We start from the raw sequence: 15611 nt of genomic DNA, 5'->3' as shown, positions 1-15611 counted from the left end.
AATTTTGGTTGCTAATTAGACATCAATTTATAAACCACTTAACAATATTATAAACTAATTTAGAAATCAAAATTTTTTTAGTCTATAAAATGGTCCATAATTTAGTTATTATAGTAACTAATTATTTTTTGTTTCTAAAAATTATTATCTATTTCATGATTTTTTGTGATATATATAGAAAAATTTGTAATTTTAGTAGAAAAAAATACTTTTAAGTGAATTGACCTATCACATATAATTAAAGAAAATATTAAGAAATATAGAGACGAAGATTAAGGTAAAATGTAAATTTAAAAGTTAGAAGCCCTTATAATTAAGGTAGGTATAAGGGTATAAGGTGTAGGTTGTGCATATAGAGGTGTTTAAAGAAGTCTTTTTCACTTTTTGGAGAAGAATACATGAATGAAGTAAGGCATATGTGCCCTACTCAGATTTCGATAACGACAAATAAGGGTGACCCAATTCTGCCAGAAAACTACTCCTGCATCCATTCTATATTCTCTCTATGCAAAATTCCACTAATAATTGACTTCTAACAAAATAATTAAGATGCCTTATGACCATTTTAAATAATATTCTTTCTCTTATTTATTCCTAATTATTACCATTCACTAATAATATATATCTTCATCCAATAATCGTAATCTCACTCTAAAGGATAATCAAATTCGTAAACTCAATCAATGATAAAAAAAAATCAATAAATTAGAAATGCGTTCAAATATTTAATCTTCTTATCAATCATTAAAATTACTATTTATTTATTTATTTATTTGGAGGTGTTAATCCATTTTTCGCATTTATAAAAAACTTTTTTTTCATATATATGGATTTTAAAATTAGTTCAGGAATTGGTTATTTGAAAGAGTAGATCACCTTCCATTAATGAAAATGAATTTATAACCACTCGTTAATTTCTATTTTGAAACAGAGCAAACAATTGAATGGGTGATTTGGGGTCATCACCATGTAAGAAATCTCATTGAATCAGTATTATTCCTTTATTACCCTCATTCTCTCTACCTCTCGGTTAAGCACGAAGCACAGTCCCCACAAACAACCGGCTCGTGACTATCTCGACCTATTTGTTCTAGTAAAGTTTGAGTTGATCCTATAAAACAAGTTCAACTGAATATTATCATTATAAATATAATTTAAAAATAAATTAAATAGGTCAAAGAAAATTTTATCATCAGAAATGTGTATAAATAGATATCTAATGGAAAGATATAAAATATCTGTGGAAGTACCTACTTTTATTTTGTATTACGAAAAGACTAAGAAGATTTTCAACAAAGATAGAAAAGACCTAGAAAATCTCCAACTAAAAATAAAAAAATAAAAAAGACTTTTGGACGATGGAGATATCTTTAATTATAATTACGATCAATTACATTCAAATCAATAAGCGTTCATATAATATAATATTCAAGACATATAAATCAGACAATATCTGTCCATTTAATATTATATTTAGACACGTAAATTAGACCATAAATCAGTTATAAGTTTATAGGGTTTTCTTAATGATAACCATTCAATGATTTTTTTAATGGTCTGAGTCCAACCAGACCTATAAATAGTTGATGACTCTCTCACGGTGAGAGGAGACACAAAACTTTATTTTATACTCTTACTCTTAGCTCTTTGTTAAAAATTTATCATTATCTTTATGTTCTTACTGACTTAAGCATTGGAGAGTTTTTGCTGATAAACTTTCCTCTCTCATCAAAAACCAACTGAAAACTTGTTTTCTGAGAAATACACCATCCTCGCTAAAGTACCCTCCGAATCTATTTTTATAAGAACAGAGGAAAAGACAAAAAAGAAAAAACATTTTCAACCAAGACAAAAATAAATAAATAAAGAGAGAATGAAGCCGAAAGTAGAAGGAAACATAGAAAATTAATTGATAATGGAACTTATTCGTGCTTATAAAAACGAGTTTTATCTAATAAATAATAAGGTAGCAAAATGTGGATGTTGGTGGGCTGAAGTGGGAATTTACGTTTTATTTATAGGGTGAGTAATTAAATAGAAAAGGTGTGACGGTTGAGAAGGGGACTCCAGATCTCACACATCAAAGGTTCAGAATTGTGACCAGGAAAAAAGAGAAATCTATTTCATTGCTTATGTCATCATTTAGCAATGGCACCACCAAATCACCCAATTCCAACATTATTATGCTTAATACCAGGCTAATTACATATCAATTAGGAATCCAGATTTTAGTTACATTTAGATTAATACCAGAAATAGGTTTATTAGTTAGGACCTTTTATTTTTATTTTTCAGAATTACTAATATTTTTTTAAAATTAAATATGGCTACCGTGTGATGTCTCTATATACTAGATGTTGATGTACTAGATTTTTTTAACAATGCACCATTTCCTTTCTACGTAGAGAATGAATATTATTAACACTAGCGCGGTGTTTATGATTTTTTTTATTCAACTTTTATGATGATAGAAATTTAACATACATAAAGAATTAATTTTGGATGAGTTGAAAATGAAAAATAAAAAGTAACATGTAAAATATCATTTTCGGTTTGAGTCTCTCTTTTTCTTTAAGTCTTTTTTTCTATTGATAGTTTGAGATCAATAATGTAATGATGTTCAAGTTAATATTATGATTGACTTGATGGTAGATAAAAAAAATAATAGTTTTACTAAAGAATATAGTTGCCTTGAAATAAGAAATTAAAAAAAGAGTAGATGATGATTTTATTCTTTATCTAAAAAAAATTAAGTAAAAAATAAATATATGATTAATTTAATTTAGAAAAATATAATGTTTTTATATCTGTCTCTAGAATCAATAAAATATCAAAACAGTTTTTAAAATAGTTAATAATAAATTTAAGTCTTCCTCAATTTAGTATGAGATTAGAAATTTGTGAATTTTATAGAATAAGTACAAAATAACACAATAACAAGTAATATGATAGATTGAATAAGTTTATTAAGATAAAATTTAATATTATATTAAAAAAGTTTAGATTTATTTATGAACTAAATTTACTTATAAAATAATATTTACATTATTTTTATACATATTTATTGACAATACCATATTTTCACCATCAATCTTCCATTCTATATTAATTTTGCATAATCAATTTTGCACATTTCACACGTTGAATGTATGATTATGTGAATTAAAGACTAATTTATAATTTAAAGTATTTAATAACTAAAATCTTAATAGTTAATATCACATTCGAGAAATTTATTAAAAAAATTAATTTTATAAACCAAAATAATTACTTACTATTTGATTAAATTATATATCATTTTATAAAATAAAAAAACTATCGGTATCTAAAGTAGTTTTATTATTAATAAAAATTTATAAAATGGTTTTTAAATTGGTATCTAACCATTAGCTACAAGGCTTTAGCTACTTACTAATTTATATTATAAATTAGTCCCAATTAGTATTTTAAAGATTAATTTAGAATCTAAAATATTAGTTGCTAAAAATTAGATAGCTAATTTAAAATCATTTTATAAATTTTTATTAATTAAAAACTCACTTTATATAAGAATAATTGTTTAGTCTCTAAATTAGTATCTAATTTAGTTAAAATAGTGACTAATTATTTTTTGTCTCTAAATTTGATTACTATTTAATTATTTTTTTGTAATAACATTTTATAAATTAGTTTATAAATTTTTATTAATAATAGAAACTACTTTAAATATTAATAATATTTTAATTTATAAAATAATATTTAATTTAGTTAATATAGTAATAATATTTTAATTTATAAAATATTACTTATAAAACTAAACTCAAATTCACTTGAATCAACTGTGTTTCTTTGTGACTCAATTAAAAATCAGTTTGTTTGGTATTTCTTTAAATAATTATTATAATTCATAATCAGGTTTAGGATTTAAAGTTGATTTTACATTATATTCGTTTAAAAGCATGGCATTATACAAATGCAAAAGGTTTAACTTGGTGTGATATTTTGGGATTGGAGATAATGAAAAATAAAAGATAATTACTTTAACAATATGATTCTCACATATTGTTTATACGCGACAACACAATCTCAATCCTACTATAAATCATATTATGAGCAAAGTAATGTAAAATTATTTTATGTATTTAACTTCAAATCAGACGATTTCAACAAAGTTTTTTTTTATTAGTAATAAATAATAAAGAAATATAAATCACTTTAGAGATGATTCAATCTTTATATAGAACATACAACTTTTAACCTTTTTCTCTCAGACACGTCCCGCCAAAGTCTAAAGATACTACTTCTTAATTAAATTCGGAAAGAATTAAATTCGGAAAAAATCATCTACGACACTCATCTTTATTTCCAAAAATATATCATAACATCATTTTCATAAAAACCAAATGACAAATACACAGATAAAAGAAAGAGAAAAACACAAGAAGCAGAAAGAGAAAAACACAAGAAACTGTAGTGGTATTCCATAAGACTAATTATTCTCTAAGCACTTCTATAACTACATCTTCATGTTCTAGAAGAATTTGACCTGCAAAACCAGAGAAGCATGACACGAAGTCACATTTCCACTAAGAAAGTTATGAGAAATCGTAATTCAGAGCCCTTTGCATATGCATATGATCGAAGCTTCTTGGGACCAAAAGATACACATTTTTGTTTTCCTTAGAAAAGTGTCCAAAAGCAATGGAAAGTTAAAAAAAATCTGTGGTTTGGAATTGATAGCTCCTACACAAACTTTTGAGTAGGCTCAAACGTGGCCAATGCCGACATCTAAAAAGCTGATTGTGTTCATGAATATGAATTGTGGTTTCTGGATTACTCACGTGTTACAAAATCACTGGTTATCATAAATACTATTAACATAAACAATGCTTATTATATAACTAATTAATACTTATTATATAAAGGAGGTTGCTGCGTGCAATTAGGAACACCCACGTAGCTTTTCTTCAGATTTAGTATTCAAATTCGCACCTCCAGCATAAAAAAAAAACTAATTAAATGAATAATGAGGTCAAGTTTAATATTGTTTAAATTATTTATTAAAAAAAATCAGTGACTCTAACATGTTTTGTCACTGAAGTGAATTTATTTATTTATTTTCGGGATGGAAATAGATAAAGTTTTGGCTGGTTGAAAACATGACACCTAACTGAATTAAATTATATGGATATTTTTTGGAAGTTGGAAGTATGAATTGATTTTACTTTTTTTTTAATGTAAGTTGGAAAAATGTGATGAAATTGAACGGATACCGTACCTAAGGATAGAGACCTAAACCAACTATTTTTTTTAAAAAATAAGAATTAAAAATTGTGACGATAAAAGCTCAAATTAGCGAAAATTATAATCATTGAAATATTTTAGACCAATGTATTTTAAAGAACTTTATCACCGAAAGTAAAATATTCAATGCATTAAATTTTTGAAAATTTTATGAATTTGAAATTTTATCTAACTAAAATTAGAAGAAACTAAGTAATAAAAAGGTATTCATGATAGTTGGTTTATAGTTAATACTATCATATTTAAGCTTGCGTTTAAAAAATAATAGAAATACATATATTAAATGTTTTATGGTTTTAATCATAATTTTCCTATTAAATTACTGTACTAAAAATTAACATTAAGAAATTTATGTATTTACTTAAAATAAGAAAATAATTAGTTCTAGAATATCTTGACCTCTGCATTTGAATCTATTTAGCCTAGTGTATATCCGTAAGAAAAAAAAGTAATGGAACAGATCGTAAAAAGAATTTATCTAAACTCTAATGTTAAATATAGGAACAAGAAAACAAGTATAGAAAATAGGAAGGTAATTTTTTTATTTGATTTAAATTTTACCATCATTTAATTTTATACTTTAATATTTTATGATATGTTTCAATAAAATAAACATAAATTTTGTTTAGAGATCACAAATGTCCACATTATATGACATTACACTACAAAGTGAAAGATAGAGATTATTGTCAAGAAAATAAAGTGTTTTGAAACAAAGGTTTTATGGTGTTTTACGATAATTTAAGGTTTAACAGATTGTTTGTTAGTAAATATGATGTCAAAAATCTTTATATACATGTAAATAAAATAAAATAAAATAAACAGTATTTTTTTCTAAATTTTAGAAGGGTGTAAAAGAAACCTTAGACTTGGACATTAAATAAATCTTTCTAACTTAACATTAACTACAAGGTTATCAATTTTATTTATCATTTACCATTTTCCATAAAATGTAAATATTTATCTTTAATAAGTTTATACTTTAAATAACTCTTCGACAAAATATTTTTCTATTTTTATTTTTTAAAAGAACTTTCAATATTTTTTAATAAAGTGATGGAAGAGAGACAAGTCAAAACATCATGATTACCAAAAATAATTTATATTACTACGTAAAATTTAGATAAATAACTAATTTCAATTTAAAAATTATTTATTAACAATAGAAATGAATTTAAATATTAATAATTTTTATTTTTTAAAATAATATTTAATTTTTTTTAATATAATAATTAATTTTTTATTTATTTTTAAAATTAGTTAAAATAATTTTTATTTAATAATTTTTTTATAATTAGTCTCTTGAGTCACGTTAACAAAAGCACACAAATCAAAAGTTTCTAAAAGTTATCTTTCCCGCCACAGACCACACAACCTTCATCTACTTTCTAGAATAGATACAAATCAACGAAAAGCAATAGAGAATGGTAAGAGCTAGAACATTCCAATTTGGACATTAAATTAATAATATAATTATGTTCTTTTATCTTTTAATATTTTTCAACATGTTATCATAACCTTGCCTCTTCAACATAACATATAATCAAGAGTTCCATGCGTTAAATAGTAATAAGTATTCACTCCCTTTCAATTACTTATATCAACATTATAAATTATGATAAAATGTAAAATATATAGATTGTTGTAGTAAAAAAAAATTAAAGGATCAAATTAAAAAATTAAACATATTTTAGAAACTTAAACTAAAATAACCACAAATAAATATTTTATTTAAAATTTCAAAAAAAATATTTATGTGGAAGTAGTTTATGACTTTTTCCAGAAAATACTTCAATCTAGAATTTTTTTTATCGATACTTAGTTAACTTTTGCATGATATTGATTGTTATTGTATGATGTGGTGTATGTTTCTAAAATATTTTAAATTTAAGAGAATAAGGGGTTTATTTACATAATTATTTTAAGAAATATTTTTATGAGATAAAAAATTATTGAGTTAATTTATAAACTAAACATAATTATATACATGTTAAATTATAATTTTGAAACTATGAATTTTTTTTTTCAAATTAACATATATTTTATTTTCTAAAAAGTAATAAAGAGAAAATTTATATAAAAACCCAAACATCAAAAGTATATATATATATATATATATTGTTGATTTTGGCTTAATCCCAAGTCCCACATCGGTGGGTTCATTGTTTGGGAAGGAGGTTTGAGGGTTATAAATTAAACTCTTCTCCTTCACTGTTATATATCCCAATTTGTAATATCTTCTCTCATAATAATAAAAGGAAGTTGTTTTTGCTGTGCTCGGAGATTAGGCTAAACAGGCCGAACTCCGTTAACAATTTTCGGGTGTGTTTTTTCCTCTTTATCTCTTTTATTATTCCGCTTTATTTATTCAATATTATTTGTCGGGTAGCTCTGTTAGGGTTTTGTTTTAGTGGGAAAATTACCCGTTTTTCCCAACAAGTGGTATCAAGAGCCGAAGGTTCGCCTTGGGTTGTTTGAAATTATTTGTAATATTGAATATTATATTGTGAGTCTGTAATGGCAAATTCGGATCAAGAAGGGAAGGCTCTGCAAGATGCAAATGTTGCAGAAAGCAAAAGTGATGTGTTGATTGTCTCGCTTTCAGCATCATTGCATCCAGATGAGTGGATATTGGATTCAGGTTGTACCTATCATATGTGTCCCATTCGGGAATGGTTCTTTGATTTTCAAGAACTCGATGGCGGGGTTGTTTACATGGGTAATGATAATCCATGTAAGACAGTCGGGATAGGTTCAATCAAGTTGCGGAATCACGATGGATCCACCAGAATTTTGCGGGATGTACGGTACGTGCCAAAGTTGAAGAAGAATCTCATCTCATTGGGGGCTTTAGAATCTAAAGGCCTAGTTGTGACGATGCGAGATGGAATTCTTAAAGCAACTTCAGGAGCACTGGTGATGTTGAAAGGCGTGAGGAAGAACAATTTGTATTACTACCAAGGTAGTACAGTGGTGGGGACAGTAGCGGCAACAACTTCTAGCACTAAGAAGGATGCTGAGGCAACGAAGTTGTGGCATATGAGGTTGGGACATGCTGGAGAGAAATCCTTGCAAATTCTTACCAAGCAAGGATTGTTGAAAGGTACGAAGGCTTGCAAACTTGAATTTTGTGAGCATTGTGTTCTGGGAAAACAACGAAGAGTGAAGTTTGGCACTGCAATTCACAATACCAAGGGTATTCTGGATTATGTGCATTCAGATGTGTGGGGACCTGCCAAGACTCCGTCAATCGGAGGTAGGCATTATTTTGTCACTTTTGTTGATGATTTTTCCAGGAGAGTTTGGGTGTTTACTATGAAGAACAAAAATGATGTGCTTGGAATTTTCCTTAAGTGGAAAGCTCAAGTTGAAAACCAGACAGGAAGGAAGATTAAGGTTCTCCGAACAGATAATGGAGGAGAATACAAGAGTGATCCGTTCCTGAAGGTATGCCAAGATTGTGGCATAGTTCGGCACTTCACTGTTAGAAAAACACCACAGCAGAATGGGGTTTCGGAGCGTATGAACAAGACACTTGTGGAGAAAGTTCGTTGTATGTTGTCTAATGCTGAGTTAGGCAGAGAGTTTTGGGCTGAGGCTGTGACATACGCTCAACATCTCGTCAATCGTTTGCCATCATCTGCTATAGATGGCAAAACCCCGTTAGAGGTATGGTCTGGAAAACCTGCAACTGATTATGATTCTTTGCATGTTTTTGGTTCTATTGCATATTATCATGTGATTGAATCAAAGTTGGATCCACGGGCAAAGAAGGCTCTTTTCATGGGCTTTAGTCCTGGAGTGAAGGGATACCGTTTGTGGTGTCTAGAGGCAAAGAAGACGATTATCAGCAGGGATGTTACCTTTGATGAATCTGCCATGTTAAAGAAGGTAAATCCAGAAGGAGCTGATAGTACTCCACAACAGGTGGAGTGTGTTCGGAAGCAGGTGGAGTTTGAGCCGACAGTGGTGATCCCAACACGAAATACCACAAGTGACTCTCCTATGGCAGAAGAAGAGTCAGATGAGGAAGAGGTTCCTACCCAAGAATCTCAACAACAATCAGCGCCAATTGCAGTTAGAAGACAAAGACGAGATATTCAGAAGCCTGCTCGTTTCATGGATATGGTTGCCTATGCACTTCCAGTTGTTGATGACATTCCATCCACTTACCCAAAAGCCATTCTGAGTTCAGAAAGTGGTAATTGGGCGGGTGCGATGGAAGAGGAGATGCAGTCTTTGAAGAAGAACAAGACGTGGAAGTTGGCACAATTACCAAAAGGTAAGAAGGCAATTGGGTGCAAATGGGTATTTGCAAAGAAAGAAGAATTTTCTAATAAAGAAGATGTTTGCTACAAGGCAAGGTGGTTACAAGGGCCAAGTTTGAATATTGTTTAGACTTGGTTAATATTTTGCACATTTGAAGTTGGCGCCCGGAGGCGCAAATTTGAAGCACTGTAAAGTTTGTTTTTTGTTATGTTGTGAGAAGATTTGTTTTAGGTGGGACTTGAAATTAAGCCAAGGTGGAGATTTGTTGATTTTGGCTTAATCCCAAGTCCCACATCGGTGGGTTCATTGTTTGGGAAGGAGGTTTGAGGGTTATAAATTAAACTCTTCTCCTTCACTGTTATATATCCCAATTTGTAATATCTTCTCTCATAATAATAAAAGGAAGTTGTTTTTGCTGTGCTCGGAGATTAGGCTAAACAGGCCGAACTCCGTTAACAATTTTCGGGTGTGTTTTTTCCTCTTTATCTCTTTTATTATTCCGCTTTATTTATTCAATATTATTTGTCGGGTAGCTCTGTTAGGGTTTTGTTTTAGTGGGAAAATTACCCGTTTTTCCCAACATATATATATATATGACTTAAATTTATTAGGGAGTTTGAGAATGAAATATGTTCTATAGACTGAATATTTGAGTTGTGAACTTTAAAAGCAATACTTAGATATGTGCATATTAGTGTTCATTGTAAAGTAGTGTATGATAGTGTAGTTAAACTTTTTTTTCTCCATATCTATATGTTTCTCTGTCACACAATTCAAATGCAAATCTTTATTTTAAAAGTTGTGGTTTGTTCCCCTTAAATTCAATTATCAAACTTATTTAAGAATCGGTATAACAAATCTAACTCTATTTTTCTACCCTAATTTGATCAGACATAGACTTTATAACCTATTTGGGATTACACAAATTTTTTTAATTATCCTTTCACACCATTAACATAGAACATTATTATATGCATAAGTAAAATAATTTTTTAAATAAAAAAAAATGTTTCAAATGATTTGTGAAAATATTTTAGATATGAAAAACTTGTAATGTTTCAAAAGAGAAAACAGATCACGAGTCTTCAAATCTGGTGGTTATGCACTATATTCTTCAAATTTAAGCTTTAATCTAAATTTCTTCATAAATCTATTGTCAAATGAAAAGGAGTTTTGAAATCGAAATCTAAACTTTGAGAGTTCTCAAAGTCACTCAAAATCCATCTGAAATCGTTACTGTGATTTGAAAATATATTATCTAAATTTCCCATATATTTCTGAAGTTGCAACATAAATCTCTAATCTGTTTTTCAAAATCTACACCAAAATCTCCTTTTAATTTTTGAAAACGAAATCCCTATGAAATTCAGGAATGCAGTCACGATTTCTTCATTCGTAATTTCTTCCACTCCATTCGCAACCTTAGTTTTTGCAACTACCATCTCATTGTTGGAAGATGAAAGATGTGATGAAATAGAAAATTTCTTTAAGATTTATTAAAATGAAAATATACAATAAGGTTTATAGGGAATCGAAATGTTCACATGCGATGCATTCACACAGTACCAGGACTACTAAGGGACAATATAACAAATATTTATCCCAATTAATTAATATAATTTCTTAAGTTTTTTTGCACTTCATGTAATCCTCAATTTTATTCAAACAATAGATTTGATATTTTTGATAAATTTTGTTAAATTTGAGATGTGCTACATTTAAGCTTAGATGAATATTGTTTAGTTTTTAATGACCCGTGGCCATTAGGCAGGTGGTGGAGAGGGCGGAGGAGGAGAGCTGACAGGTGGTGGAGACTGAGCAGGAGGAGGTGAAAATTGAAGAGGCAGCAAAGAGGAGTGGTGGGAGTGAGAGGCGTAAGAGAGATGGTTGGGAAGGTGGATGGAGCCTATATAATTACTACAATTAATTAAAAAAATAAATCAACAATAATTAAATAACTATTGATCCTGTTGCAAACTCAAGCGTGGAGGAATGGATGCTCTTAGGACCTTCTCCGGGAACTTCAAACGCAACCTGCAAAACACACAGACGGCGCCTCTAGCGGCCGTTTGCACTCCGACGCTCAAGTTAGGTTACAAAACCACCAACAAAAAATATCACTGAATCTCTCTCTGTGTCTGTGCCTAACAGAATTCTGTTAGGCTATCCTCTGCGTGTGTCAGAATTCTGTTACGCTATTGTGCGAAAACGTACCACAACCATGATATTGACACGTGGAGGCATGCAACTCACATCTAACCGTTCACGTGCCACCACCTGAAGGGCTCTAGCGCATCTCTTTGTGCGCCCAAGTTATTCCCTTGCGGAGTAACTTAGCGCGTTTCTTCCATCTGGGTGAATCGCACACTCCCAGGAGAACGCCAGATGTGACTGGACTAGGCACACTCACCAAGCATTGCTCTCTACCTATTTCCCCTTCACGATGTCATGCACGTAATGGGTTAAGAGAGTCACCAATCACTGACCGGTTTACTAACTCCCTCAGGCCACTCTCGTGCACGATTCTACCGGCAAGCAGCTCCTCTTTCTTTGAGATATGATCATGCGAGGTCCATGCGTAACGCTCTCGCAGGGAATCTCAGTCCCAGTTTAACTGCGTGTAACACGAAACCCCGATGACCATGCACCCGATGACTGATCGGTGCTCTATTGCTTCTCACGTTCTCTCCCCAGGTGTTTGTCTTGGAACTGATCTGTCGGTGGCCACTCGGTTACTGACCACCGATCACCGTTCGGGGCGATCTCCTCCCTGATTTCTCTGCCACCTGATCTACGTGTCACCCTGCGAGTGGTCCACGTGATTATCTGCTGACGTCATCGACTACCGATGACCAACCGGATCAACTATATTTAATAATAAATGAGAATTATATAACTTTAAACTATCTCAAATAAATAAACAAAGAAGTTCCTATAAATAAAATTTCCACCAAATTTTCTCGATTAAAAAAAACAGATAACACTCTAAACAAAAAAATATCAGCACCTCAATTAAATAAAAAAACCCAATTTAGTGCGGCCAATAACAAAAAAAAACCCTAATTTCCTAAATCACACTACAGAACAACGTAACCCTAATTCCAAGCACCGCCCATCTCTAACGTTATATGTGAACGGCACCACCGTCCACCGCAACCCGCGACCACCGCACGGCGCACGAACCACCACCACCGCGCGACCTCCTATGCACAATCGCTACCACCGCGCGACCTGCTCCGCTCGAATGCCACCACCGCCGCACTCGTTCAGAGAAGACGCACGACCTCCGCACTCTAGAGAAGACGCAACAACGCCAAAACGAAACGCGAATCCCTAAACTGGTCAGTTTATTTCATTTAGTTTTCCCCATTCAGAACGAGTTTACTACCGAGTTAACTCGGTAAGGTGTGTGGAAACGTGAACTCGGACGAGTCAACGAGTTGACTCGCGAGTTTGACAACCGTGATCATGGCCTTTAAATGCAAAATGAAATGGAAATTTGTTAGTTGTTTGCTTTTTCTTGCTTTCCGTGTCTTTTGAACATGTGTTATGCGTATTGGGTTTTGTATATGAATATTTTCGAGGGCACAAGCAACTTGCTTTCGCTATAACTAGGTGCTTCTTTGTCTGTGATTTTTGTTTAATTATGATTTAGATATTATTTTAACGATGTTTCCAACAATCCTATCCTATGAACTGATCAATTGGTTAATATTTTAAATTACAGCTTTTGAACTATGGAAGACAAGACATGGGGATGTTCTTCAAGTGAAGATAGTGATGATGAGGTCTATTTGCAAAATGCAAGTGATGAAGAGGAGCTTGACTTTTCATCTGGTTCTATACCCAAGTTGCAGTTCAGGTCAAGCATCTTTACATTGTAAATTAGTACGTACTAGTAAAGATATTTCTGTTTCCCCTGCTTAAGTATGCTTTTCAAAGTGAAGACTTTTCTATTTCATTTACCAGGAACGTGAAATCCAAAAGCTGTTGGAATGAAGAAATGGGAATGGGAGAAGTCATTGAGAAAAATGGCAAAATGTGGATAACAACTGGAATTGTTCGTAGTGGCAAGATTTATTCTTCAATTGAGGAGACTTTGTAGGTGATATGCCATCTTTTTTTTTTTATCCTTTTTCGACATTCAGAAGTAGGGAAGAGTCACATAATTCTTAAAGCCGTAGCTTTCTGTGAATAATAAACTATGTAACTAGGCAGTACACTTGTTTGGATGAGAAAAAAAGTATATACTGATGTTTTGTAAGCTGTTTTGAAAACTCTTGCTTATGTAAAGGCTGATATGGCAGGTATCTTATGGAACTTGGAGCCTTACACCAGTTAGAAAATAGTGGTAGAAGCATATCTCTCACAGAAATGTATGAAAAGGTTGTTGCCGGGACGAGTGGATGTTGTTGGGAGCTGTTTGAGGTTTACAGGCACCTCAAGTCTCTTGGTTACATAATTGGGCGGCATGGTGTTCTTTGGAGTTTGAAAAGTATTAGATGTTCCCATAGACCTGCTGCTCTTGAAATCACAGAAGAAAGCAAAGAACTAGTAGACATGGGTGCTGTGCAAAGATTATTTTCTGAGTTGCGAATTAATGAGTTGAGGCCAGATTTTGATGTTTATCTTCCGAATAGCCGGTTTAGAAAGTCTTCCCCTGGTGATCCCAGTTTTTTACTGTACTTATCTAGGTAATAACCATGTCTCATTGCATCAGTATGATTACTTTAGATTCATAAATTTAATGGTAAGTGATCTTTATATTGTTATTAAATGGACTAATTGAGAACGTGACTAAGGAATTCAAGCATATTATGACCTAATTTTTTGCATTCATTCCATGGTATCAAAAGAATTAATACTGGCACAAACATGCTGTGCTTCATTTTGTGGCATGTGTGTGTGTGGTAGGGTTTGGGATTTTTAAGGTGCAGGTGGGAAGTAATGTGGCCATGTTATTTCTCACAGTAAACACTAGGAATTGATAAAGACATTGTCACCGTCTGTTGTCTTATAGGATTTAAAGGTGACTGACAGTAGAAAAATCCAATTTAATATTGAAAGATATTTGTTCTGTTAAATACTCTTCAATACATCCATGAGAAGTTGATACCCATCTGAAACTTGGATCAATAGTTCTAATTCCTGGAAAACAAGTGGAGCAAGTAACTGTTGTGGGTATTTACCAATTATGGTTATTTATTTTAGAAAAGGAACTGAAAATGATAGATACTTGATAATTTGTCCCTTATTAATTAATAGCTAAGCAAATTTGTCCTTGGTTCTGATTTCTTTCTTTTCCTTTTTTATTACCTGTTGATGGAAATCTATTTAATCATGTATGTATCTTCTGTTAGGGGTTATCCACCATCTAGAACAGAGATCGAAGCCCTTGAGAAACAATGTGGTGGCATTCCTTTGAAGATCTGCCTCGTCACAGAGGGAAGGGTCAGTTTTTTTTCCTTTAACAAGGTAGAACTTCCTGTTCTACCCTGAACTTCTGATACCAAACGGGTGTAACAAGAGAATGGGTTTGTTGTAAAGTTGTAGCTTATAGGATCTAATGATGTCCCAGAAAGCTGTAGAATGGGCTTAGCGAACACAACTAATGCCTGACTCTAGTCAAACTGATCATCATTAGGACCTGATCATCATTACGACCTGGGAGCGTGCTATTGTTGATCATAGCAAGAATTTGAAGACAAGAGGACCTCTGATTAGAGTATCATACTGTATAACATCATTCAAGTGATTGTTTATTATATTTCTATTTTAATTTTAAATGTTTCATTTTAATTTTATTGATTTTTAGCTGATAAAAATAATAATATATTTATTTTTGAAAATTTTATATTGTTGAAAATTATTATTTGACATAGAATGTTCTCACTTGCAATTTCAGTTACGAATATAATTAGCATAAAATGTAAACTTTCTACATAGAAGGAAGTGTGATGTTGAAAAGGTTTACTTTCAACTTCACCACTTTTAACATTCATTGTGAGATGATATCTATCTAATACCTCCATCAACCAACACCGTCAATGTGGGACTTT

At 31.3% G+C, this 15611-nt stretch overlaps 1 protein-coding gene across 3 annotated transcripts; it reads left to right on the top strand.

Moving 5' to 3' along the window:
• The first annotated feature begins 12594 nt into the window (after window positions 1-12594).
• Window positions 12595-15395, top strand: LOC137828799 (uncharacterized). 3 transcript variants are annotated; one of them, XM_068635505.2, is made up of 5 exons: window positions 12595-12893; window positions 13280-13414; window positions 13522-13653; window positions 13860-14195; window positions 14913-15395. In XM_068635505.2, the coding sequence occupies exons 2-5, from the start codon at window positions 13290-13292 to the stop codon at window positions 15049-15051; spliced, it is 732 nt and encodes a 243-aa protein (XP_068491606.1). In that variant the 5' UTR covers window positions 12595-12893; window positions 13280-13289; the 3' UTR covers window positions 15052-15395. The 3 variants fall into 3 exon arrangements, with proteins under 3 accessions (XP_068491606.1, XP_068491605.1, XP_090161598.1); XM_068635504.2 differs by having other exon boundaries at window positions 13860-14246; XM_090305472.1 differs by lacking the exons at window positions 12595-12893; window positions 13280-13414 and having other exon boundaries at window positions 13522-13657; window positions 13860-14246.
• The last annotated feature ends 216 nt before the right edge of the window (window positions 15396-15611 follow it).

This window comes from Phaseolus vulgaris, chromosome 7 (assembly GCF_051622355.1).
Source record: "Phaseolus vulgaris cultivar YP4 chromosome 7, ASM5162235v1, whole genome shotgun sequence".
Classification (NCBI taxonomy): Eukaryota; Viridiplantae; Streptophyta; class Magnoliopsida; order Fabales; family Fabaceae; genus Phaseolus; species Phaseolus vulgaris.
The sequence above is the reverse complement of the archived record's forward strand: the minus strand, read 5'-3'. Positions and strand labels throughout refer to the sequence as shown.

Coding starts and splice junctions, on each gene's coding strand:
- LOC137828799 (XM_068635504.2), top strand. CDS start 13,290: ATGGAAGACAAGACATGGGGATGTTCTTCAAGTGAAGATAGTGATGAT. Junction 13,415..13,521: donor ATACCCAAGTTGCAGTTCAG/GTCAAGCATCTT, acceptor TTCATTTACCAG/GAACGTGAAATCCAAAAGCT. Junction 13,654..13,859: donor TCTTCAATTGAGGAGACTTT/GTAGGTGATATG, acceptor CTGATATGGCAG/GTATCTTATGGAACTTGGAG.